Source organism: Macaca mulatta, chromosome 17 (assembly GCF_049350105.2).
Source record: "Macaca mulatta isolate MMU2019108-1 chromosome 17, T2T-MMU8v2.0, whole genome shotgun sequence".
Taxonomy (NCBI): Eukaryota; Metazoa; Chordata; class Mammalia; order Primates; family Cercopithecidae; genus Macaca; species Macaca mulatta.
In genome coordinates, this window is record NC_133422.1 from 21637228 (window position 1) to 21664650 (window position 27423).

The 27423-nt window shown below is 37.2% G+C and overlaps 1 protein-coding gene across 4 annotated transcripts in view; it reads left to right on the plus strand.

Moving 5' to 3' along the window:
- Positions 1-27423, plus strand: part of AKAP11 (A-kinase anchoring protein 11) — a 52056-nt gene that overhangs the window by 8311 nt on the left and 16322 nt on the right. For all 4 annotated transcript variants that reach the window (XM_015120979.3, XM_077974413.1, XM_001091086.5 and 1 more), the window contains exons 2-7: positions 6770-6869; positions 13204-13320; positions 16500-16547; positions 18144-18278; positions 19626-19890; positions 20449-24928. In XM_015120979.3, coding sequence (XP_014976465.3) covers positions 6819-6869; positions 13204-13320; positions 16500-16547; positions 18144-18278; positions 19626-19890; positions 20449-24928 — 5096 coding nt within the window. In that variant the 5' untranslated portion in view covers positions 6770-6818. The remainder of the gene's footprint in view (positions 1-6769; positions 6870-13203; positions 13321-16499; positions 16548-18143; positions 18279-19625; positions 19891-20448; positions 24929-27423) is intronic.

Below are 27423 nucleotides of genomic sequence, written 5' to 3' on the forward strand. Positions count from 1 at the left end.
TGTTGGATTTAGTTGGGGTGCACAGTTATTTGGAATCTGTTGGATTGTTTCAAGGCTTGCTTTTAGAATTTATTAGTGTGGGTCCAGAATAGTTTTTAGTGTAGTGCTGAATTATTGCCTCTACTAAGGCTACCTCTGCTAAGGCTACTCCTTCTTCTGAGGAGTCTATCATTGCCTGATATATTACAAGGTTTTTCTATTCTGGTGGAATATATTATGGTTTCTCTCTAGGGCTCTCACTCACTTTCTCCCTCCAGCATAATACCCTGTAAATTCTAGCCATGTTGGTCTCCCCAAACTGATCTCTGTTTAAAACTCAGCGAAACCACCGGACTGCTTGGCTTTCCTGTCCCTGTGTTGTGACCGGGAAGTAGCTGGCAGCCAGGGTTTCCCTTCTCTCAGGGGTCACAGTCCTGTGTTGCCTGTTTTCTGATGTTTAAAACCAATGTTTCATATATATTCTATCCTGTTTTCTTGTAGTTATATTCAACAGAATGTTAATTTTTAGCACTTGGCCATTTGGCATTTGGTCAAAATGTGTATTTGGAGCACTTACTCTAAATATGATCTCAGATACTATAAAGTAGAAATTAGTGGAAACACAAATGTGTTTTCACAAACTCATTAAACGTAGACATATTCATTTAAATATTTAAAGGCATACTTTGCTCTTTATTCTATTTTATGTTTTTCAGCCTACATCCTGCTTTGAACTTCGTTCTTTAAATATGTTACTTTTTATTTATTAGTTCAGCAGGTGTTTGAATGCCTACTATGTAAAAATACAAATACATAAAACACTTTTGTCCTCAGGGAACTTACAACAGGAGGGAAGTATGCAATCAGAGGCACCAGAGGCTTAAACTGTAAACCACTTAGGCAGCACTAAGGAGATGGCTACTATTTGGGCAAGGAGGGATAAAGGAGAGATATGAACCAAGCCTATTTTAGGGAGGGAAGTTCTTGAACTGATGCGTGAGTAATAAGTAGCAGTTCAGCTGATGGAAGAGAGAGGGTAGATTTGAGAGAAGTTTAGGAGAATGACAGGTCAGGATTTGGCAATTTACTAGATGTGGTCGTCTGTAGGAATAGAGGGGAAGACCAGTTTCCAGCTTGGCCTACTGGTTGGGTTTGGTTTAATGGCTCTTACTGACATAGAGAATACATGAGGAGATCGTTTAGGGAGAAAGTGTTATTTACCTTTTGAACATACAAATTTTGGAGTAACTGGGATATTTAGTTGGAAGTCTCTAATAGGAAATTAGATATACAGAACTGAAGAATAAATTAGGGGGTTGTTTGCATAGTTAAAACCAGAGGTAAGGATAGAATGTCCTTGAAAAACTAAATAAAATGAGACAAGAGGATACGGATGAAGACTAGGAAATATTAGTATTTGAGTAACAAGTTATAAAATACTTTAGGAAAGGAAATTTATGTAGAAAGAGACAAGTTTTTCTCAACCAGAAATTACATGTGGCACTTGTTAAAATTACAGATTCCTGTGTTCCATGTAGACCTATTGAATTTGGATCTTCTGGTGGGGAAGTTGTGTGTGCTAGAAATAAGCTGATGTGTATATGTACTGAGGTTTGAGAACTAGTGCAGTAGGAGGAGAGTCAAGATATGGCAATATTGTTGATAGGCGTTTCACAGACTCTGGCATGGTTAACTCTCCTGATACAAAAAAGGTCAAGTAATAGGTGATGTCAACTTGAACATTTCTTAGGTCAGAGGAGATAAAGACTTGGAGAATATATATTTTTTAATTATAAAAGAATTTATGTTCATTCAGAGAAGTATAAAACTCAACATACATAGACACAAAATGAAATACCCACGATTGTATCTACCCAGATAAAACCATTGTCTGTACCTGTCTAGTGTATGTCTTCTTTTATATTACACGTATAGATACACACATGCAGTTATGCAGATTTTTCACAAAATGGGATAATGCTAATATGACAGAACCTGTCTTATTTTACTTAATGACCTATTGTCTTCTCATATTGTAGATAGATGACATGTTATAAAATGTAAGTCCCACTTGTCATGGGTGACCACTGGCATCAGTTTAGTGTACCTCCTTCAAGTCGTTTCCTGTGGATGCACAAATACATATATGTGTCAGAGTTGCGTCTGTATATAATTTTTTCTTTTCTTTTTCTTTCTCTTTTTTTTTTTTTTTGAGACAGAGTCTTGCTCTGTGGCCCAGGCTGGAGTACAGTGGCACAATCTTGGCTTACTGCAACCTTCGCCTCCTGGGTTCAAGCAATTCTTGTGCCTCAGCCTCCCGAGTGGCAGGGATTATACCTGCCACAGGCATATACCACCACACCCAGCTAAATTTTGTATTTTTAGTAGAGTTGGGGTTTTGCCATGTTGCCCAGGCTGGTCTTGAACTCCCGGCCTCAAGTGATCTTCCTGCCTTGGCCTCCCAGAGTGCTGGGAGCCACTGTGCTAGGCCAGCTTTTTTTTTTTTTTTAATTACAAGTGAGAGCATACTATTTCCACCATTCTGCAACTTGCTCTTTCACACCAGTATGGCTCACTCTAACTCATTATTTCCAATTGCTGAGTAATAGTCATGTGAATTTATTTGAGTTGATGAACTTGTTGGTTATTTTCAGTTTTTTCATTTTATTTCAGTGAGTAGTCTTTCACGTATCTTAGTGAATTTCGTGCAAGTATATGTGTAGGATAAATTTTAAGAAGTGAAATAGCAGGACCAAAGGATATGTGTGTTTATTTAAAGTGCCCTATATCTGTGTTCTCTGTATTCTTTATAATTGTTTCTCTCATTGCTTTCATTTGTTTACTTTTGCATTCTGTGATTTTTCTTAAAATCTTCTTGGTTTTCCATTGTTTTTAGCAATGTCTGTTCTGCTTTTTTGTTATTTCTAAGGGGAATTTCTTTTGTTTAGTGGTAGTTTTCTGTGTGTTTCCTGAGCTGTAGTGGCTCACTTTGTAGTTGTTTGCCTTGTCTGCCTGTTTCTTGTCTCTCATCTGCTTTTTTCCAAGCCATGTAGGTTCAGTTTAGTTTCTTTGACTATAAATAACACATTTAGTTATTCTTTGCTTAGGACTCTTGTTTCTTTTTTTTTTTTTTTTTTTTTTTGAGACGGAGTCTCGCTCTGTCGCCCAGGCTGGAGTGCAGTGGCCGGATCTCAGCTCACTGCAAGCTCCGCCTCCCGGGTTCACGCCATTCTCCGGCCTCAGCCTCCCGAGTAGCTGGGACTACAGGCGCCCGCCACCTCGCCCGGCTAGTTTTTTGTATTTCTTAGTAGAGACGGGGTTTCACCGTGTTAGCCAGGATGGTTTCGATCTCCTGACCTCGTGATCCGCCCGTCTTGGCCTCCCAAAGTGCTGGGATTACAGGCTTGAGCCACCGCGCCCGGCCAGGACTCTTGTTTCTTTATCCAGAATAGGGCACAAAGCAGTAAAGCATTAAATGAAAAGTTTAACATAATACAAATGTATTTTAGGGGAAAATACTGTATTTTTGTTTTTCGTGTGAAATCTGTCAAAAACGACGTGCTCTCTAATTATACAAGATGCTGAAGAAATCCTGCTCTAGCTGTTATCCTTTCTTCTCCCATCAATCTTAGCATCATTTCCAAAGATGATTTTTTTCTTTGCTTTACAAAAGTATGTCATATCATCTCATATTGGATTCACTTTTATGTTGCACAGATATTGTCTAATAGATTTCTTTCTTCCTGAGACAATATTTTACTTACGTTTCAGTGAAAAAGTGGTGGATTAGGGCAGGAAGCTGTTTTCTTCCATGAGTGAAACAGAGTGTAAATAGAGAATTGAACTGTTTCTCTTTCATTACTTTCAAACAATGATTTGAATTCTGAGATAATGTGAGTTGCAGGGGCATGATTATATTTCTCTGGATTTTTTCTTTTTGTGTATATTATGTGTTGTTTGTATTTCTGTGTTTCTTCACAGATCCCATACTGAACTCCGTTTGCTTTATTATTCAATCTTGAGTAAGGGTGTTTTATCTGAATCTGCCATGCAGGAAAATTGTGGGTAAAGTGAACAGGGGTAGCCAGCCCTGTCAAATCCCAGGTGTTGTTTCAGAGCGCTCCCCACTCTCCCTGCCCCACTTTGAAACTGCTTCTTCTACCTTAGGTGCTTGTTGCACCTGAGGGTGAGCAGCTCATTTAGATAGTTGGTCCCATTTATTTGATGGTGAAGTCTCCTGGGAGTTAATGTTTATCTTTGCTCAGTTGACTTTAGTCAGCAGCTGCCAAGGTAATTGTTGTTTCCTGTCTCTTTTCCCTACTTCCCTTTCAGGCAAGGTTAGGAGACGACTCAGAGAAAGTGATGTAAGGCGTGCCATTCCTTTGTCCTGCAGAATTGTTTTTAATGGCTGCCATGGCGTCATTGTGGGAATGAACTTAAGATCGTTTAATTACTCTTTTGTTTCTGGCATCTAGATTGCTTCTTATTTCTATTGTGAGTTGTAATGAACCAGACTATAAAACCTTTATGCACCGTAGAGGAGCGGTGAAGAGCCCCAGTGCCGGAGTTAGAAAATTTGAACTTGAATCCCACCTCTGCCATTTATTTACTGTGTGGGCCTGGGCAAATTGATAAGCTTCCTCTTGCCTCGGTGATTCTCATTGTCAAACTGGGGTCCTATTCTGTAGTCTTAAGGACGACACGAGATGTTTACATAAACCTCCTAGCAAAACAGAGCACTTGGTTCCTTATGAGCCCTTGTGAATAAGCTGGATGCTCTAGGATCATTATTTGCTTTGATGCATTCCCAAAAGCAGAAATGCTGAGTCAAAGAAGTATTTCCAGGGTTTTGACACGCATTACAAAACCTCCCTGTAGGTGCCACTTTACTTAGGAGCCGACTTTGCCAGTCTCTGGTTTCTTGGAACCCTTATGCTGGCTTCTGTGTTTTATGTTACATTTGAGAAAAGCCCATTTGCCTCTGAGGTTTTCTGGCAGTTGAGGAGAACACTGTAGAGGAGAAAGGAGAGTGAGGTGGACTGGGACAAATACAAGGATTATCTTTTTGCTTTGGCTACTATACATTTTTATACTTAAGCCTTGTTTTGATCATTTTTAGTCCACTTGATCATTTTGGTCCATAGGTAAATATTTAAGTCTTCTTTTACCTGTGTTTTGTAGTTTTCAAAGTACCTCCCGTAAATTATTTTTCATTTGGTTCTCACAGTAAACTTGTCTGGTAAATATGGTATCGTAGACATTGAGGAAAAAGTTCCAGAGACATTGCAGTTGACCCGGAGGAAACAAAGCTAATAAGAGGCAGCACAGGAACACGCATGGTCCTCTTCTGGATTCTGGGGTATCACCCTTTCTTTACCTTGTGCTGATGGGAACGCCTTGTGTTAGGCTGAGCCTTTCTCATGATGCTGCTTCAATTTCAGTAATCAGATTTTATTGTTACAGAGACCACTAGGGCTTAATCTTAGTTCATAATAGAATACCATTGTATTTCTTTGTCTAAAAATTAAAATGTAGAAATCTCTAAAGTGTGCGTGTTTGTGCACTCACGCTGTAGTCTTATCTGCATAGCAAAAGAATACGCAATTTGAACTTGACTAAAATTTCGTTTTTTAAAAGTTCTGACGGTGGGGGCTACCTTGAAGTTTGTTTTTGCGTATAAATCTCATAGTATAAATTTATGTTAACCAAATGTCTTGGAAACCTCAGCTAAGCAATTCATTTTTTTGTTTTTTATTTTTTTCAGAAACTGGGTCTTACTATATTGCCTAGACTGGCCTTGAATTCCTGGGCTCAAGCAGTCCTCCCACATCAGCCTCTCACGCGCCACTGTGCCCGGCTTCAACTGGGCAATTCTTGATAAGACCAGATTGATTTTCTGAAAATACTTGAAACTAAGAATTTCTTAAATCTTTATTTATTTGATTTTTTTAAAAAAGTATTTAGTTCTCCACTTCTACTCTTTACTTTGAAGGATTTGAATGCAGGAGGGCCATATCTATCTTGTTTCTCTTGTATCCATAGCATCTAGCACAAGTAGATTTTAAATGAATGGACAAGATACTATGGTCAAATGTAGATATCGAGTGGTTAATGCCTGGAGTAGATTTAAGTTCTCAAAGATATTAAAACATCTTTAAAAAGTTGAGACTTCATTTTGAGTGTTTCACGTGGCAGGTGTGTGTCAAGTACTATTAATCATTTGATTTGGATGTCTGAAATTTTGTCAGTGGTATGCTCTTAAGCTTCCTATGTAAAGAATTTGTTTATCTAATTTGATATGTGCAGATTTCTCATTTGTGTATTATCAAACCTTTCTCCTCAAGAAATAAGAATGTCAAGAGCATTCACTGTTGCCATAGAGATGAGTGACTTTTGGGAGGCAGGGAAGTTTTAATTCTTTTTGTAATATTCTCTACTTAAGCTTTTATTTTTAAAATATTTTTTTAAAAACTTGTTTTTCAAATCTTTCTCTTTGATGCTTTGCAATAAAAAAGGGCAGTGAGATTGAATAGATAAGGGTATAGACTATTTTATAATTTTGAACCAAAATATAAGATTTTTAAAATAATTTTCTATCTCATTAAGATACCAATATTCTTTTATTTTTCAAATATTCTTGCTGGATTACAAGGAAATTGGGGGGGGCTCAGATTATTTTTGTTTTGATTTTTTCTTTTAATGACTGAGTTAAAAGAAATTAATTTAGCACAAAATACTTGCCTGAATTGTTAAAATCAATAAATAAGTTGTTTCAATATGTTTTCTTTAGGTGTTTTGTGGATTAACTCTTCATTGATTATATACGACAAAAAATAGTTATGGCGACTTTCAGAAACAATCACATGAAGACTAAAGCATCTATCAGAAAAGTAAGTTCACTCTATTAGGTTTCTTTTAGTGAAAGTTTTAATTAAAATGTTGATTTTTTTTTTATGTCCTACAGCTATGATGTTTTGTTTAAATGGATCTTATTATTTGAATTAGTAACATTCAACTACTACAAAGATTGGCATGTATGAAAATAGTGATACAAAATCATGATTACAGTGATTTTATTTCCTAAAGATCACAGTGCTTTCTCCCCGTTTTTTCTCTAAACACAGATATCCATCTGCTTTTTTGCAATATAGGCTGTCGGGTGTAAGCTTTCTTATATACCTTTAGCTTTACCATTCATTCATTCATTCATTCATTCAGCAAATATACACTTGAGTTATTTTATGCCAGGCCATATGTTAGATGTTGGGTAATCAGTAGCAAGCAAACAAAATATGATTCTTAATCCTTTCTTCCTTCTAGTCTAAGGAGGAACCCCCTCGCTTCCTCTCTTAAAACAATTTGGTTAACCTTCCATTTCTTGACATTTTTGTCTTTGTTAAAACTTTGGAGGCACTACCCATAAACAAAGAAGGAGGAATGGAGCCTGGAGGATAATTAACAGTCTTTGTTATTTCTTTTTCTGGACTTCATCTTCTGCGTTATATGACACCGTTGACCAATCCTTACACGTTAAGACAATATTTGACTTTCATTATAGTATTTTTCTTGCTTTCCTTCTCTTTTATGGTAACTCTTGTCTCCTTTGCTGATCTTTCCAAATTCTAATTATCAGTGTTGCTATGAGTTTCTGGGCCTGTCATTCATTTATGTAGAGAGCTAAAAGATGTATAGGTTTGACTACTAACTCTGAGAGGATGGCTTCTAAATCTACAGGATGCCTGCAAAATAGAAAGTAAACTTATCCTTAAACAGTATGTTAATTACTTTTTTTTTTGAGTTGGAGTCTCACTCTGTTGCCCAGGCTGGAGTGCAGTGGCGTGATCTCGGCTTACTGCAACCTCCATCTCCCAGGATCAAGCGATTCTTCTGCCTCAGCCTCCCAACTAGCTGGGACTACAGGTGCCCACCACCATGCCCGGCTAATTTTTTTTGTAGTTTTAGTAGAGACGGGGTTTCACCATATTGGCTAGGGTGGTCTTGAACTCCTGACTTCATGATCCGCCCACCTCGGCCTCCCAAAGTGCTGGGATTACAGGTGTGAGCCACCACGCATGGCCTTTTTTTTTTTTTCTTTGTTTTGAGACGGAGTCTCGCTCTGTTGCCCAGGCTGGAGTGCAGTGGCACGGTCTCGGCCAACTGCAAGCTCCGACTCCTGGGTTCACGCCATTCTCCTGCCTCAGTCTCCCTAGTAGCAGGGACTACAGGCACCTGCCACCACGCCCGGCTACTTTTTTTGTATTTGTAGTAGAGACAGGGTTTCACCGTGATAGCCAGAATGGTCTCGATCTCCTGACCTCATCACCTGCCTGCCTCAGCCTCCCAAAGTGCTGGGATTACAGGCGTGAGCCATCGCATCCGGCCAATTACATTTTTAAGTAATATGCTCCATATGTTTTGAGGTAAATTACCTTAAAATTTAATAGGTCCACTTTTTCATTTGAAAAAAGTATAATAAAAACTATTTTCTGTTTTTACTCTTTGTAAACTATAGTGTATTTATTATACTTTTTTCAGATTAGCAGCTAGACCCATAGCTTTAAATTGATTATACTGCTGGCTTTAAACTAATAATTATAACTAATAATATATACAAAATGTAATAGCAAACTGATACCATGGTCTTCAAGAATGATAGTACCTGACTTGAATATTTATCCCATACATTGCCAGAGATTCAGGGATTAGGCAGCAACTGAAATTTCATATTATTACCAGGTTAGTGTCTTTTGTTATTCAGCGTATTGTTCATATTAGGCACTCAGTAAAGATTTAATTTGAATTCAACTTGAATTATTGGAATCCCTTTTAGATAAAAGTGTGTGAATCCAAATATTGCATACTGTTTATGTAAACAGTTATGCACACACATACACCACCTTCTACATCTTGATTCATCTTAATGACAGACACTTCCCTATTGGCTACTGTGGAAATTGAAAGATGTACTTGAATTCTTTAGATTTCACTTTAATTTGCATTAAATATAGAGATACATTAAATATTTATTGGGAAAGTTAAAAGCATAATACACACACAAACCCACATACCTACCACTCATATCCAACAGTAGTTAATAATTTGTCTTGTTTGCTTTGTGTCTGTGTATGTGTGTATTTACTTTTAGGCAGAACCATTTGCAAGTTATGATCATAATGTTTCTTCACCCTGAACACTTCAGCATGCTTCTCCCAGGAATAACAACATCTTCCCACATAACACTAATACCATGAACACATCAAGAAAAATAAATTCCCGTGTATCTAATACCCAGCCATACTCAGATATCCTGTGTTACACCCAAAATATCTTTTATAGTTCTCTCCGCCCCTGTTTGGATCGAGTCTAGCCTCTTAGTCTCTTTGTCTCTTAGACTCTTTGTCTCTTTGTCTCTTAGTCTCTTAGCATTTCTTTTGGTTTGAAAGAATTTTTCCTTTTTTTTTTTTCCTCGTTATATTCAATTCTGACATCTTGAATAGGCCACGCTAGTTTTCTTGTACCATGTTCCACATCTGGATTTGTCTGGTTGTTTTCTCATATTGCTATTTAATTTGATCCCCTCCGTTGTATATTTCGTGTAAAGTAGAAGGTACGTTTAAAGGTTTAGTTGGAGCAGATTAAGCATTTATGGCAAGAATACTTTATAGGGTAATGTGAGGACAGAATTTCAGGTTTTCCCATGATCAGTGATGCTGTGATTGATCAGTTGACTAAGGTGATAACCCTGCTAGAATTGTTCATTGTAAAAGTACATTTTCTGTTTTTTGGTTAGCAGATAATCTATGATGATACTTGGCTGTGTGCAAATATCCTTTTTTTCCCAACAAATATTGAGCTAATGTTTTTGGCATCCCTTGATTACCCTTTCCTGAATTCATTATTTCATGGGAGTTGCAAAATGGTGATTTTCCTAATTCTACCATTCCTTTCATGTTTATTAGCTGGTATTCTTAAAGAAAAGCTTCCCTCATTCACCTTAGATGAACTATGTAATATCTCCTATAGAGGCAGGTCAAATGTCCTTTAAATACCAGTTTTCAGATTAATGACAGGGCATCGTAGTTAGCACCAATGGTAGCAGGTGAGTTTATTTCCCCACATTCATTCACTAATTTGTTTGTAATGCTCTGAACTCATGGATTTTTGCAGTTCTATATTTTATAACCTTTTATTTCTTTATAGTCATTCATTCATTCATCTATTTAAGTTGCTCAAATTGTTCCAAAATTGATACCTGAGAGCCCCTCCGAGTAGGTGCCTATATCCTTTTGTCTCAGGCTCATAACTTTGATTGCTTTTTCACTTTCTGGTCGTATCCTTTTGGTACAGGACGACCCAATTTCACCTACTTTACCTTCCTCAGACCTGAAATTGGCTTTTTTTTTTTTTTTTTTTAAAGAACCCTGAATAGTACTTAAAAACCAAGGTCTGGATACTAAGAGTTGCCTTTGCACTTACAGTGTCACGAGTTTATATTGACAGTTCACGTTCAGATTTCACATATTTTTTCCTGTTTTGATTTCCTGTTTCTAAATTAGTGTGAAAATCCCCATTCGTTAAGGAAAACAAAATTATTTAAAATATTGAATATTTTCAAGCCCACAGAAAAGTTGGTAAAAAAAAACCTAGTAGAATGAACACCTCATACATTCTTCACTCAGATTCACCCTCGGTTAACATTTTGCCATACCCTCTCTCTCTCTGTGTACACACACACACACACACACACACACACACACACACACACTTTCCCTTTTGCAATTGTATGAGAGTAGACTGCAGACATTATTTTACTTCATCTCTTCGAAAATCGTTAATTCAGTAACATCATCTAGCATGCATTCCAAACACAGATTTCCCTGTGTCTCAGGTAGCCTTGTAATTTTCTCCTTGCTTCTCTTCTAGGATGCAGTCAAGGTTCACACACTCTATTTGGGTATTGTTTTGGGTTTTCCCCATTCTAGACCATTCCAATAGTCTAAATTCTTTTTTCATGCAGCAAATCTTCCGAAGAGTCTAGGCCAGTTGTGTTGTAGAATCTTTTCATATTTGGGTTCATATGTTTTTCCCCGTAATTAGGTTCAACAGAACATCTGAAAGGTGATGATGTGTTCATTCCTGTCTATCAGATCTGAAGTCCATATTGTTGATGTTAGGCTTCACTAGGTGGTTAAGATAATAACCACCAGATATCTGCAATATAAATGCACATAATCTCTTTATGATTAATACACTTAATAAACTATAAGGTGATCCTCTGAGACAGTATGAGTGTCCTTTTCCCCAGCTTTTAATACAGTAGATTGAGGATACGTGGATAATCCTTTCCTAAATCAGTAATTGCATTGGGAATTTACAAATGGGGTTTTCTAAATTTGTCATTCTGTCTATACTAGCCAGCATTTTTAGGTAAAGAAGAGCTCCTCTGACGTTTTCTCTTTTAATGGACTCACAGATTTTTTTTAATACAGTAGTCATAATTCATTACCATTTTCATTCTTCTTGATTTGAAGTTGTCCCATATTTGGCCGGTGGGAATTCTTTCAAGCTGGCTTCTGTATTTTTTTGAAATGATCCTGTTAGTCTTTGAGCATTTCCTTGCATTCTGGCTCAGTTAGATGTTTCAGGCTCGCTTCATACGTTCTCAGCCTCAGACCTGGAACCAGCTATTTCCCCAGGGAACTCTAGTTCTTTTTATTGGTGATAGATATTTAGAGACCAAAAGCTGGGTGCTGAGTATGCTCATTGCTACTGAAGGTCATTGTTTGTAAGACTTTTCAATGGAAAAAGGTAGTACGTGTATTCAAAGAATTATGAATTTGTAATGACAGGTCAGATTCAAATGTAACAGCACAGCTTTTTATCATAAATTTTTTGAGTACATATTTTTACCTCTTCTCTTAGACTAAAGATTTCCATTTATTTTAATTTGTTAAGATTAGCAGCTGTTTCAGTTCATCTAGTGTCAGGTTCTGAAATATGGGGAAACAAAGTGAGTGAAACACAGTCTGTGACTTCCATAATTTGTTTTAATGGGTAGGAAACAATCTGAGTATAGTAATTATAATATGCTTTTTGTTTTTGAGACGTAATCTCTGTCGCCCAGGCTGGAGTGCAGTGGTGCAATCTCACCTAACTGCAACCTCTGCCTCCCAGGTTCAAGCACTTCTCCTGCCTCAGCCTTCCGAGTAGCTGGGTTTACAAGCACGTGGCACCATGCCAGGCTAATTTGTGTATTTTTAGAAGAGACCGGCTTTCACTATGTTGGCCAGGCTGGTCTCGAACTCCTGACCTCAAGTGATCCACCCGCGTCAGCTTCCCAAAGTGCTGGGATTACACACATGAGCCACTGTGCCCGGCCAATAATTATAATATGTTTTGGTGTGGATTAAATGATTTTAATGCGCAACATACAGCAGGAACTTTGAGAGAGATTTATTAGGGCTGAACAATGGGAAAATCTTCACAGGTCTTGGGATGGGTAGGATTTCTACATGGGACGACTGGGAAGTAAGGACATTTCTGATAGAAGAGCAGATTGACAAGTCAGTGGAAGGGGGCATAAGGTAGAAGGAAAGGAAATAAGTGTCCTATTTATGCCTGACTATAGTACTTATTATTTTCTTCATATAGCTTTTTCCTCCCTCTGTTCCTTGTACTTGTGACAAACATCTCACCCTGAAATCTGGAATCGCTTCTCATTTTCATCAGACAGCTTCCTTAAGATCCATGGAAAACCTTATTTTGTTGTTATTATCTTATTTTTCTGTCTCCAACTTTGTTAATGGAGTAATCACTGTTGTTAAGGGAGTAATCACTGTTGTGCACCTTACTACAGCTCCCACATCATCTCATTCAATCATATGAATTGTTGCTTCTGTTCTACCAGTGACTTGGAAATCAGATGTGCAGTGTGTTAAGTTTTAGTGTAAGGTAAGAGTAAGTGAACCTGGTGTGAGATTCACGTGATCTTCTAGTGAGTTGAATGCCCAGGCTCTAGTATATGTATGTGTTTTGGGCATGTGAAACTCTGCCTTTTCAGCTGAATGGAGCTTCTCAGTGGAATTGAGTTCTGCATCCAGTATCAAAAGGTGCCAGTGAATATTAGTTAGAGAATGAGTGACTATCTAAAACACCTCCAGGATCTCTTACCCTTGTCTTAGAATTAAATGAATTTAAAGTATCTTTGTTTTCTTTCCCCTGCAGAGCTTCAGTGAAGATGTGTTCCAGTCTGTAAAGTCTTTATTGCAGAGTGAGAAGGAACTATGCAGTGTAACAGCAGAGGACTGTTTACAGCAGGATGAACATGCCAGTTTAACTGAGGTTTAACATATTACTTTCTAAACCCTTTCCGAATAATGCACAGCGTATTTTCATGCATCTCTGTAGGACTCTAATCTATTTTTAAAATGCCTAAAATCTCTATATGTTGTTATATGTATCAGAAGTACCTGTTATATGGGTGGGAAAGGGGGAAAAAAAAAGAAGTACCTATTTTAAATACTGGCTAAAATAATTTTATTAATTGACAATGAATTCAAACAAACGAGCACATTTAATTCTATGCAAAGTACTAATTGGATGTATAACATTGTATTAGATGATGCCTACTATATTCAGTAACTGGTACTTTAATATGAATTTTTCTACTCTGAAATATAAAACAAATGCATGTTTCTTATGTTGATTTTTTGGGGTATTTTCTTGACTGTTTAAATTCAGTGCTTTGATTAAAAATGAAAAAGTAGTGATAAATTTATATTTGAAATTAAGACATTCACTCTATTACTTGATAAGATAATATACCTTGCTCGCCTATTTCTCTGCTACAGTGTTTCAAATCTTTGTTTGAATTTATTGCTATAAAAGGAGTAAGATCCTTTTCTATAATATATCCATACTTCATCATCACATTTGTTACCAAATATGAGATATATTAGGTCATTGCAGCTCACAACTGATGAATATTTGAAGTTAAAACATTTTATTTTGAAATGAGGGTTCTAATAAAATCGTGGTTACGGATAGATGCTCCTGGACTTATGATCGAGTTACATCCTGATAAATCCACTGTTCATCAAAAATATTCTAAGTTGAAAATGCATTTAAGACCTTATAAATCCATTGTAAAGCTGAAAAATCACAAGTCCAACCATCATAAGTTGGGGACTGTATGTATTCTGTTTTAGGTGGATGATTTTCTTTAATACTCCTTGAGAAATTCTCTATTTGATGTCATTTCATAGGAAGATGAGCATATGTTTTAGGCCTGTAGTGTTCTGCTGCCTCATCCTCTTCTTTTTGTGTCAGCTTAATTTCACTATTACTTTCTTTGCTAACCTTTTTCATTTTACTTTAGCAAAACCAAGCCACTCTTAATCTAGTTGGTTGTTTCCAAATAAACAGTGACAGAACATAACAGGCCTAATACGTACGCTCATCTTCTATGAAATGATGTCCTGTGTCCTGCTCTCCAGCAGTTTTCTAGCTCAGATAGGTCGCATTGCTTTTCCAAGCCCACATTCCCTGGTGAGGCCTTTCTAGACCAGTGGGAAATATAAAACTCCCCTGGCATCTTCAAAACCCTATGCTAGCTTATTTTCTGTTTTGTATTCAGTAAAGGAAACTTGAAAGAATAGGTGGAATTTCTGTCCCACTTTAGGGTGTGCAAATCTCTGAGTATCTTTTCAAATAAAGGAAGGCAATTAGTTATTTGCCTATCTGTTATTGAGTGCCTGTAATGTGCTAGGTACTTTCCTCTACATTATCTAGTTAACCTCACAACTATGAGAGGGAAGTTATATTGCCTTACGTTTTATAGATAAGGAGACAAGCTCCTAGAGGTTAACAGTTTACCTAGATGCCTAGAAATTAACCGTAACTCTTACGTGAAGTAAGAGCCATAATTAATCAGAATAAAGATCTCAGAGTAATTTAAGATTCTGACTTGCTTCTGAATCATCAGAAATAGATCGAAAGTATATTGTGTTGCTGTGTATTCTGACTATACTATTTTCCCCACATTCTTGAGAATTGATTATTAATATTGCTGTCATTTAAGTATTGTATATTTTTTAGCCACAGCAGTTGCTTAGTGGACAGTGTACTACACTGTCTTCAAATGGAAAAAATGTCTTACTGTAATGCCAAATACATAGAGAGTATAAATGTAAAAAATAACACTTTTTCAGGTTCTAAAAGTAGTATGTTTTTTTTCTTTTCTTTTTTTGAGACATAGTCTTGCTCTGTTGCCCAGGTTGGAGTGCAGTGGCGTGATTTTGGCTCATTGCAACCTCCACCTCCAGGGTTCAAGTGATTCTCCTGTCTCAGCCTCCCGATTAGCTGGGACTATAGGCATGCACCACCATGCCTGGCTAATTTTTTGTATTTTTAGTGGAAACGAGGTTTCACCATGTTGGCCAGGCTGGTCTTGAACTCCTGACCTCAAGTGATCCATCCACCTCAGCCTCCCAAAGTGCTGGGATTACAGACATGAGCCACTGCACCTGGCCAGTATGTATTCTTTGTAGAAAAATAAGAAATACTCAAATTAGAACAAAGAAAATGACTATCATTGATCTTATGACTTAGGGAAAAAATGCAGAGGGGAAAAGAGTGGGAAAAAAATAGCTCCATCATCCAGAGTTAATCACTGCTTATACTCTGGTGTATTACCTTCCAGTATTATTTTCCATGCATATGTTTTTAAAAATAAGGTTGAAATTGTATGCGTGCTGTAAGTAATTTTTCTGTGACTTGTCCTTTTTTAATAATGTGACAGTTCTTCATGCATCAGATATTCTTTAGAAAGTCTGTTTATATAAACTTCTGCAGAGTAATCTCTATGTCAGGATATTGAAGGAAATAAATGGTGGTATCATAGAGTCAATGAAGAAGTAGCCTCAGGGGTCTACCCAGGGAAGGCCTCTCTGAGGAGGTGACACTTGCATCGAAACTTGAAGAATGAGGAGAAGCCAGGCATGTAATCATCCAAGGAAGAGAGATCCAGATTGAGGGCACAACCATGAAGTCCTTAGGAATGTACAGGGCGTGTTCCAGACCTAGAAAGGGGGCTCGTGTGTAAGTGAAAATGGTAGAAGGTTGAAGGCATTAGGTAACCCCACTTAGGATTTTGCCCCAGGAAGCATGGAAGAGTTTGGATAGGGAAGTGGCTTGGTAATAGGACCAGGTAGGAGAGGATTGTACTAATGTAGGTGAGAAGGGTGGCCAGGGAATGGAGAGAAGTGGATGTATTTGAAATATGTTTTGGGGTGAGAATTGATTGAACTTGCTACTGAGGGAGATACGGATGAGGTTCAAGAACTGCATTTTGGAGCCCAATCTTTGGTGAAAAATATTTTTGGGTCATCTTTGAAAAAAATCCTTTTCAAGGCAGACAACATTTTAATGCTTTGTCGGTTTTTTCCTGTTTCTCAGCTCTGTCACCAGTCTGAAAGATTTAAAAATTCAAATTAATGGAGGTTTATTTGTTCTTTACTCAGGTCACATTTCTGGGTTTTAATGAAGAGACAGATGCCACTCATGTACAGGTATGGTCAATTTTAGCATTTTTACTGAGTATTCTTGTCATGGAAATCAGCTTTAGGTTTGACCACAAAAGTCATTTATCTGAGAAGGTTGCAAACTGCAGGTTGACTTCTCCATTCTGTGTATAATATAGAATGTATGACTTGTTTGTTTATTTTGATGGCTTTCATAATTTTGACCTTAATAGTAAACATTTTCATTAAGATTGAGTTAAATTTAAAAGGCAAGGTTTGTAAAAATTAGCCAATGCAAAACTGTAGCCTGTTTGATTTAGGCAGTTATTAACAGAGGGACTGATGTTTGAGATTGGGATCAGCAAAGGAAAGCTTCACAGTTACATAAACAGTGGTTGAAGTTCCTGTAGATGTGATAGGCATGCTTTTCTTTTTCCCTCATGCTGCTGCTTAAAAATTTGTGATTTCTACGTATTTCCTTTTGTGGCAATAAAGTGTCTCCTCCTAGAGGAGGAAACAACATTTTTTAGTTCTTTCTGAATAATGCATATCAGGTGATTATGGACAAAAACTCTGCTGTATGTTTTGATTGTGGCCTTGCTTGAAGGAAATAATTTGGACAGAAGGAACAAGAGAGGATATATTCCTGAGAACATATATAGCTGGAAAGAGAAATATTCCAAGATATTTCTTTAATGTTCTCCTCCTGTAAGAGTTATTGATATAACCATGTTTATAAAGGAAAGTACTTTACAAAGGGTCAAAGACTTTAATAATTCTTTAGCTGGGTAAAATATTTGTGTATAAAGGGCAAACAGGAAGAAGAAATAAAAGCAATTTTCTTTTCCTTTAATCTTCATTAAAATTATCAGTTAAAGTCTAATACAATACCTTGGAGAGGAGAGACAGAAAAACGGATTATATTGTACAGGGTTAAAAACAAGTTTTTAGGATGTACATTCTCTAGCCAAAAATTTTGTATGAAAAAAATTTCATAAAGTTAAGTAAGACCTATACGTTGACATTACTAAAAACCATTAAATGCTTAATTGCCATGGATGTGTTAGGTACCCTGTAAAATTTTTTATAGCTTGATATCAATACATTTTAAAGGCTACAGGGATAGCCAGTATTTAATAATTTTAGTATGTTTTGGCCGGGTGCGATGGCTCACGCCTGTAATCCCAGCACTTTGGGAGGCTGAGGTGGGCGGATCACGAGGTCAGGAGATCGAGACCATCCTGGTTAACACAGTGAAACCCCATCTCTACTAAAAATACAAAAAATTAGCCGGGTGTGGTGGCAGGCGCCTGTAGTCCCAGCTACTCGGGAGGCTGAGGCAGGAGAATGGCGTGAACCTGGGAGGTGGAGGTTGCAGTGAGCCGAGATCACGCCACTGCACTCCAGCCTGGGAAACAGAGCGAGACTCTGTCTCAAAAAAAAAAAAATAATAATAATAATAATTTTAGTATATTTTATTTTTGAATTTTTGAAAAATTATCTGTGAATGATAAACTATAGATGTTAACTGTTATGAACCAGGAAATTTCCTAGCCAGTAGACCTTACAATTTTTGGATAGGGTCCACCTTATAGGAACCTTAACAACTGTACAGTGTTACTTATTGTTATTATTTTAAATTAGGATTTAGCTGCAGTTTCTTTGGAACTTCCAGATCTTCTGAATTCACTCCACTTCTGCAGTCTAAATGAAAATGAAATTATTTGTATGAAGAATATAAATAAACCATCAGATATAAGCAGTGATCCTCTAAATCAGGTAACTTTTGTAGATAATTTCTAATGAGATTTTTAGGGCAAATTTTACTATATTTGATAAAGATGATTAAACTTTTAAATGCTTGGATGACATTTATTTTTTTTAAATGGTGTCTCCAGAAAATATGATTCATAAGAAATCTAACTCATGAAGCATTGACATCCCCGAAGGATACAGTAATTTTGATCATATCTTATATTTTGCAACTGTGAAGTTCCGTAGATGGTATGCAAGTACATGCTATTTTTTTCTGAAAATTTATTATTTTCGGATTTCTTGAATTACTTATACCTTTGTATAAGCTATAGTGACTTTTCCCTATTATGGCCAATTTCAAATTTATACACATGTTATGCTATATGTTTTAGAGAATGTACTTAAGTTCATTTTCTGGTTTAAAAAATTCTATGTAAAGTGGACATCTGATGTGTTCTTTATAAATAAAAATGTTACCATTTCTTATAGGTGGTTAGTTTTATAATATTCAGCATTTAGTTCTTTACCAAGTATGATTTTGTTGATAATGCATCAGAGAAAATGCTTTGCATTCTAAGAGGTAAGACATATACAATTGAACCAGAAAGTTTAAAATTTGGATTACTTGCTTTCGTTTTAAAAAAACTGCTGTGTTCTTTATAAGGTCTGCCAATAAAACTAGAACTGCTTGCCTCATTTCCTTAATTATGTTCTTTATTCATATTTACTTTGCTTTATTGGCTAGGTTATAAGAGGTGATAAGCTATTATATTTGATTTCTAGTTTTTTTGAATAAATCATTTCATCAGTATTTACTTGAAAAAATAGTATGAGGGGGAAAAGCTGGTGACTTGTATTTTTAAAGCTATAAACATTGTAAATTGTAATACTAGGGAAATTTAAATAAAAGGAGTGGACTTTTAAAAATTGTGATAGGAAGGAAGATGGCATCATACTTGAAACTACAGGAAAATGGGATTGAAAATAAAAGAAAATAGAACTTGGTTGCTGCCCCCACACAGTTTATAATACAGTTAGTGAGACAGGTGAATGATTCAGGAGAATCACAGGAATGTACAGTAATACAGGAAAACAGAATTGCTCAAAGGAATGGATAGATAGTAAGTTTTATAACATTTCAGGAGACTAGGTAGAATTTGAATACCTGGATAAAAGAAGATGGGAGAAAAGACTGGAAAGTGAAAAATGTAGAAAAAGAATAAAGAAATAAATATAAAACCAAGGAGCTTTTCAGGATGCATGAATTTCTTGTTTGTTTTTCCTCTGAGATTGTCTTATATCTATGCTTTACTTCATGATGTTTTGTATTTGAAATTAAAATTGTTTTTATTATCTTTTATCTTTCCCAAGAGTCATCCTTCTGGAATGCTTTGTGTCATGAGAGTGTCACCTACATCACCAAAACTTAGGATTGATTTTATCTTTAGTCTCCTAAGTAAATATGCTACTGGTATAAGGTACACCTTGGACACATTCTTGCATCAGAAGCACCAACTTGAGACCACTGATGAAGATGATGATGATACTAACCAGTCTGTGTCATCCATAGAGGATGACTTTGTCACTGCTTTTGAGCACTTAGAAGAGGAAGAGACTTCAAAGCCGTATAATGATGGTTTGTTTTTCATTAGACTTTTTCCTAAAATAGGGAATTAAAATTTTTCAGTTCTGAAAATTTTAAGGCAGACTTGTTCAATTGAAATTTATGTTGAGATTTGATTCAATTTAAACCTTTTAACTTTTTTTCTGATTACCTGAGGAGATTCCTTATGATTTTTAAGTTCACTGTAATCTGGTTTTCAGTTTTGCTTATTTCAGGTTTTATTTAGTTGGTGCTGTTCACGCAGTGATTACATCAAATGTCTGGAACATTCCTAGGTTCAAATTTTGGAAGAGTTAGCTGGGAGAGTCTCCACAGTAATTTTTCTAACATGCGTGACAGCATGCAGAACATCCCATAGACCAGGTATCCCTAGACATAGAGTAAACTGAAATTATTTTACAAAAAGTATATTTACTTTCAAATGTTACTTGGGTGAATCTTTCTGTTAAACAACATAGTTTAGAAACACATAAATATTATATGTTTAAAGTCAGTTTATTCCATGGATATAAATTAATTTCCAAAAAGTTTTTTCAAGAATAATGGCACCACTTCATTCTTTTCCTATAGGAATGAACATTACTGCGCTAAGGAACCAGTGTGATGCTGCTTCCCAAACAGTTACTGGTCATCATTTAGAAACCCATGATTTAAAGATTCTCATTAGCTCTGGACAGCAGAAGTCATTGGCTAAACCCTCAACTTCCTCAGTGAATGTCCTGGGACCTAAAGAACTACCTTCTGTGAAAACTTCAGTCACAACATCCATTTCAGAGCCTTGGACCCAAAGGAGTTTCTATAGGTCATCTAATGCTTCAGATAAAGATAGTGATTTACAGAAAACATTTTGTTCGTCTTCTCCTGCCTACTCATCTGAATCAGAATGTTCAAGTCCAAGTCCTGTTATTTTCTTGGATGAAGAGGGATATCAAAAAAGCTTAAAAGCAAAACTTGAGCTGCCTAAAATTCCTGTGATGAAAGATGATATAGAGGATTCAGACTCAGAAGTAAGTGAATTTTTTGATAGTTTTGATCAGTTTGATGAACTAGAACAAACTTTAGAGACTTACCTGTTTAATAAAGATCCTGTCATAGGGAAGTCATCACAGAAGAAAGGGCACAAACATGGAAAATCATGTATGAATCCTCAAAAATTCAAGTTTGATCATCCAGCTCTCCCAGCTAATGTTAGAAAGCCAACTCCTCGTAAACCGGAATCTCCATATGGTAACCTGTGTGATGCTCCGGATTCTCCTCGCCCAGTGAAGGCCTCGGGGGAAGATAGTGGTTTATTTAGTCCTATTCGATCCTCTGCTTTTAGTCCTCTTGGAGGCTGTACTCCAGCTGAATGTTTTTGCCAAACAGATATTGGTGGAGATAGGATTCACGAAAATCTTGATTCTACTTATTACACCTATGAAGATTATGCAAATAACGTATCATGTGAAGTACTAGGCTCAGTTCTTCGTACTCAGCACACTAATGCCCTATCAAATATTATCAGTATTAAACATGGAGAAAATAAAACTGTAACTTTTAAGCATGGAAACCTTGATCAAAAAAATAAATCTAAAAATAAATCCTTAATGATTAAAGATAGCATTCAAAAATTTGCAGCAGATCTTGTGGAAAAAAGTTTTGGCAGTGCGTTTAAAGACTTACAGAAAGGAGTCTCTTCATGTACCAATGCGTTGTGCCACTTAGCCATCAAATTGACATCATCTGTTTTTCAGATGGCATTTAATGAGCTGAGAAGGCAGCGTGCATTTTCACTAAAAGAACGTGCCATTAGTGGCCTGGCTAACTTTTTGGTGAGTGAAGCTTTATCAAATGCCTTAAAAGATTTACAGTATGTAAAGAAGCAGATATTCACAAACACAGTTGCTAGATTTGCTGCAGATCTTGCTGAAGAGCTTGTTTTTGAAGGCATCATGGAAGTGTGTCAGTTTTCGTATCCTCAAACGCCTGCATCTCCACGGTGTGGGTCATTTCACTTTGAGGATGAAGTAGTGAAGTCATATGCAAAAGATTTGTCTGAATCTGTAATACAGGAAGCGTTCATTGAGCTATCACAAGTTGATGTGACCTTTACAACAAAGGCAGCAGTTAGTGTCTCTACGGATAATATCAAGTATGTGAGTGCAGAAAGTGTAGTGCCATCAACACAGGCTGTCACGTTTTCCCCTTCTTTTCACAATCAAGCAATTATGGTGACAAAACCAGTGCAGGAATATAAAAAGGAATACACAGTGCAGCAGGCCTTGTTTTGTACTTCTGGAATTGTTACTTCTATACCAGTGCCCTTGGCAGGAAGTGTCCTTCTCCCATATCATATTTCATCTACTGCATGTCAGGCAAAGGCTCATCTGTCATCTGATGATAGTAATTCAAGTGGTGATTCTACCCAAGTGCATATTGCCACAAAAAACAGAGAAGAAAAAGCAGCTTGTCTCAGAAATATTTGTTTACCTTCAGAACACAATCCAGGTAACGAGAATGATTTTAAACCAACTAATGATCTTGAAATGCAGAGTTCCTCAAAATTACCAAGTGATCCTGCAATTATTAGCAACTTTTCTGCAGCAATGGTGCATACGATAGTAAATGAAACTTTAGAGTCAATGACATCATTGGAAGTTACAAAAATGGTTGATGAATGTACAGATTATTTAACTAAATCAATAAAGGGGAAAACCCCTCCCTTTTCCCACTGTGGTCAGGCAGTGCTGCAATGCAGTGAAGCTAGTAGCAATAAGGACATGTTTGCTGACCAGTTATCTAAATCTATTATTAAACATTCCATAGATAAGAGCAAATCAATGATCCCAAATATAGATAAAAATGCAGTATACAAGGAAAGCTTGCCTGTTTCTGGAGAAGAATCACAGTTGACACCAGAAAAGTCTCCCAAATTTCCTGGCTCTCACTGCTCACTTTCAGCTGGAAAGGATTGTGTTCCAGAATGTAAAGTTTCTATGGTTCATGGATCCTCCCTAGAGACACTACCATCTTGTCCAGCTGTGACAGGTCAGAAATCTGACTTGAAGGAACCTGCTAAGGATCAACCACTGAAAAAGCATAACTTGAATAATACATCACTTGAGTCTTTGTCTTTTGGACAGGAAAACCCCTTTCCTCATTCACATACTTTCTCATCTACAGCACTTACCTGTGTAGATGGTTTGCACGTGGAAGATAAACAGAAAGTCAGAGACGGAAATGTAATACCTGATACTCCTCCATCAACTCCTCTAGTACCATCCCAGGCTAGTTCTGAATGGGATATCAAGAAATTAACAAAAAAGCTCAAAGGAGAATTAGCCAAAGAGTTTGCACCTGCTACACCACCTTCTACTCCACACAACTCATCTGTTGGTAGTTTGTCTGAGAATGAACAAAATACTATAGAAAAAGAAGAGTTCATGTTGAAACTCATGCGATCTCTTTCTGAAGAAGTTGAGAGTAGTGAAAATGGAGAGCTCCCTGAAGTGGATGTGAAGTCAGAGCACTCAGGGAAGAAGGTTCAGTTTGCAGAAGCATTAGCTACACACATCCTTTCTCTTGCAACTGAAATGGCAGCTTCCCATTTAGATAATAAAATAATTCAAGAACCCAAGGTTAAAAGCCCTTGCTTAAATGTGCAAAGTCAAAGAAGTGTGTCACCTACTTTCTTAAACCCCTCAGATGAAAATTTGAAAACATTGTGCAGTTTTGCAGGTGATCTGGCAGCAGAAGTCATTACAGAAGCTGAGAAAATAGCAAAAGTTCGAAGTTGTATGCTTTTCAAGCAAAAGAAGAACAGATGTTATGCTGATGGTGACCAAGATTATAAAGTAGAAGAGAAGTTGGATATAGAGGCTGTAGCGCACCCAAGAGAAGTGGATCCGTTTATTCTTTCATTACCACCAAGTTCTTGTATGTCAGGTCTGACGTATAAGTATCCCAGCTGTGAAAGTGTGACAGACGAATATGCAGGTCACATTATTCAGATACTAAAACAAGAAGGTGGTAATATTGAGTTGATAATGGATCAGTATGCCAATAGACTTGCCTACCGATCTGTTAAATCAGGATTACAGGAAGCAGCTAAGACAACCAAAGTGCAGTGCAATTCAAGAATGTTCCCTGTGCCAAGTTCACAAGTGAAAACAAACGAACTGTTAATGTTTTCAAATAAAGAGCACCACCAAGAAGCAGACAAAAAAAGACAAAGTAAAAGAAATGAAGATTACTTTTGTAAAAATCAAACTTGCGAAAGGACCCTGGATCCATGTAGAAATGAGTGCTCTGAACTGTATAGTTTTTCAGCCTCTTTCGTTCACAGCATAACAAAAGATGCTAAAGAAGAGCTGACAGCCTCTCTAGTTGGCCTACCAAAATCCTCAACAGATTCTTGCTTGTTCGAAACATCCGGATGTGAAGGAGATAAAGAGTGTCATGTTAAACCAGAATTGCCTAAGTCTCTTCAGCCTTCCTCGCAAAGTCACAGATTTTACCACAGCACTGGCAGTTTAAATGGATATGGTTGTGGAGACAATATTGTTCAAGCTGTAGAAGAGTATGCCAAAAAAGTAGTGGATGACACTCTAGAGCTAACTCTAGGATCTACAGTGTTACGAGTGTCTGAGACCACAAAATCAGCAGACAGGGTCACTTATGCAGAAAAGTTGTCACCTCTTACAGGTCAAGCTTGCAGATATTGTGACCTTAAAGAACTCCACAATTGCACTGGAAATTCATCTCAGAACTTTTTCAGACAGGGTTCTCTCGCCAGTAGTAAGCCAGCTTCTAATCCAAAATTTAGCAGCCACTATCAGAAATCTAGGATTTTTCATCTCAATGTCCCTCAGATTCATGTAAATCTTGATAAGAAGGCAGTGCTTGCTGAGAAGATAGTTGCTGAAGCCATTGAAAAAGCTGAGCAAGAGGTGAGCAGTGTCAGCCTGGCAGCCGACAGTGGGATCGGACAGGAGGGTGCCAGCTTTGCTGAAAGCCTTGCCACAGAAATCATGACAGCAGCTGTCACAAATGTTGGGCATGTTGTTAACAGGTAAGTTTCACATTTCCTTTGGTTGTTAATGATAAATGAAAAAGTTAAATGTGATCCTATATGTCTTAGGTCCTGCTCATAAAGGAATGATTATTTTTAACCCTACATAAACAAAAATTTTCCCTATTGCATTTATGTATTGTTTCACATCCTACACATGACTTTTATATATTTTGGTCCCCTGATCCCTTTTGAGGGAAGGTGTTATCCATTTACAGAGCTGGAAAATGAGAGTTGGAGAAAATAATCACCTTATCTAAGTTCATAGAGCTATGAAGTAGGTAAAGTTGAATTAAATAAATAGCTAGAGAATTTTATATAGTAGTCCCCCCTTATTCTCAATTTTGCTTTCCTCAATCTGAAAATATTAAATGGAAAATTCCAGAAATGAACGATTCATAAGTTTTAAGTTGCATGTTCTGAGTAGCATGATGAAATCTCACACCGTCTCGGGATGTGAATGACCCCTTTGTCCAGTTTATCCACACTGCATGTGCTGTTCACCTGTTAGTCACTTAGAAGGTATCTCAGTTATCAGATCCACAAACCTGGTATGTACAGGGCTTGATGCTATCTGCAGTTTCAGACGTCCACTGGGTGTCTTAGATCATATCCCCCAGGGATAAGGGGGGACTATCCTATAGTAAATGTAGAATATTACCATATTAATTTACTATTCTGAGACTAAATTTTTGTATACCTTTCTTCATTCACAAGGGTAAGTTTTCTTATAAAGACCATGGTTTAATCAAACTGCTCTGAGGAAGAAAGCGAAAATTCTTTACATACTTACACCATTTCTCTTGATTAGTTCACAATCTAAGGGGACAGTTCTTTCTCGTAGTCCTACAGTGTCCTGTTTTCAGTAGTTATCTCTTGTGCTTAGTGATTCTTTTTTTTTTTTTTTTTTTTTTTTTTGAGATGGAGTCTCACACTGGTTGCCCAGGCTGTAGTGTAGTGGCACAATCTCAGCTTACTGCAACCTTTGCCTCCCAGGTTCAAGCGATTCTTGTGCCTCAGCCTCCCTAGTAGCTGAGATTACAGTCACCCACCACCACCACGCCCAGCTCATTTTTATATTTTTAGTAGAGATAGGGTTTCACCAAGTTGGCCAGGCTGGTCTCGAACTCCTGACCTCAGGTGATCTGCCCACTTCAGCTTCCCAAAGTGCTGGGATCACAGGCGTGAGCCACTGTACCCAGCCATGCTCAGTGATTCTTTAATAACAACTTAGAGTTTTTCACTTTAAACCTTCTTTGTCCCTGAGAAGATATCAGGACCAACTTGTGTTATTAGTTGATAGGATGATATTTGTAAGTCCTGCTGGAAAGAGAAAATGCTTTAAGTTGAGGTGGAATTTAATTGAGTCACATGATATTCTAGATTTTTGAGTAGCTTCTGTCAAAGCCATGACATGGTCTGCCTCTTTTCTTATCCATCTTAAAATAGGGAGATCCAGCTTGACCAGGATTCTTGAATCCAGTTGCTTCATAGCATCTACTTGAGATGAGAGATGCTGTAGGTTTCTGGTGAATTAGGAGAGGTCTCTATTTGCCCTAATCAGGCAGCCTTCTTTCTACTAGACCAGGGGTTGGCAAACTACAGTCTGTGGGCCAAATGTGGCCTACTGGTGGTTTTTGTATGGATTGCAAGCTACGAACAGATTTCATGTTTTTTTTTTTTAATGGTTGAAAAAAAATCAAATGATATTTTGTGACATGGAAATTATATGAAATTCAAATTTCAGTATTTATAAATAAAGTTTTATTGGGACACAACCATGCTCATTCAATTACATATTTCTGTGGCTGCCTTTGTGCTATAATGGCAGAGTTGAGTAGTTGGGACAGAGGCTGTATGACCAGCAGTACCTATGTACTTCCTATCTGACCTGTATTAGTTCATTTTCACACTGCTATAAAGATACTCCCTGGGACTGAGTAATTTATAAACAAAGGAGGTTTAATTGACACATAGTTCTGCATGACTGGGAAAACCTCGGGAGACTTACAGTCATGGCACAAGGCAAAGGGGAAGCAAGTACCTTCTTCACAAGGCAGCAGGAGAGAGAGGGGGGAGCTGCCAGACACTTAAAACCATCAGCTCTCATGAGAATTCCCTCACGGTCATGACAACAGCATGGAGGAGGCTGCCCTCCTGATCCAATCACCTCCCACCAGGTCCCTCTCTGGGGGTTACAATTTGAGATGCGATTTGCGTGGGGACACAGAGCCAAACCATATCATGCCCCTTATAGAAAACAGTTGTGAACCTCTGTCCTAGATCCACATTTTCTTGTTCACTACATACCAGTTCCTAGTATGATGATAAACATAATAAATGGTTAATAAATATTCTCATGAATAGGTAATAAGGCCTTTTAACAATTGAAATAATTTTCCTCTTACAGGTTGCTTCAGGCTATTTTACTTTTTACTTCTCAGTCCAGTCCTGTCTGCCCTATGGCCCCATCCCCCTTTCCTCCCAGCCTCCCG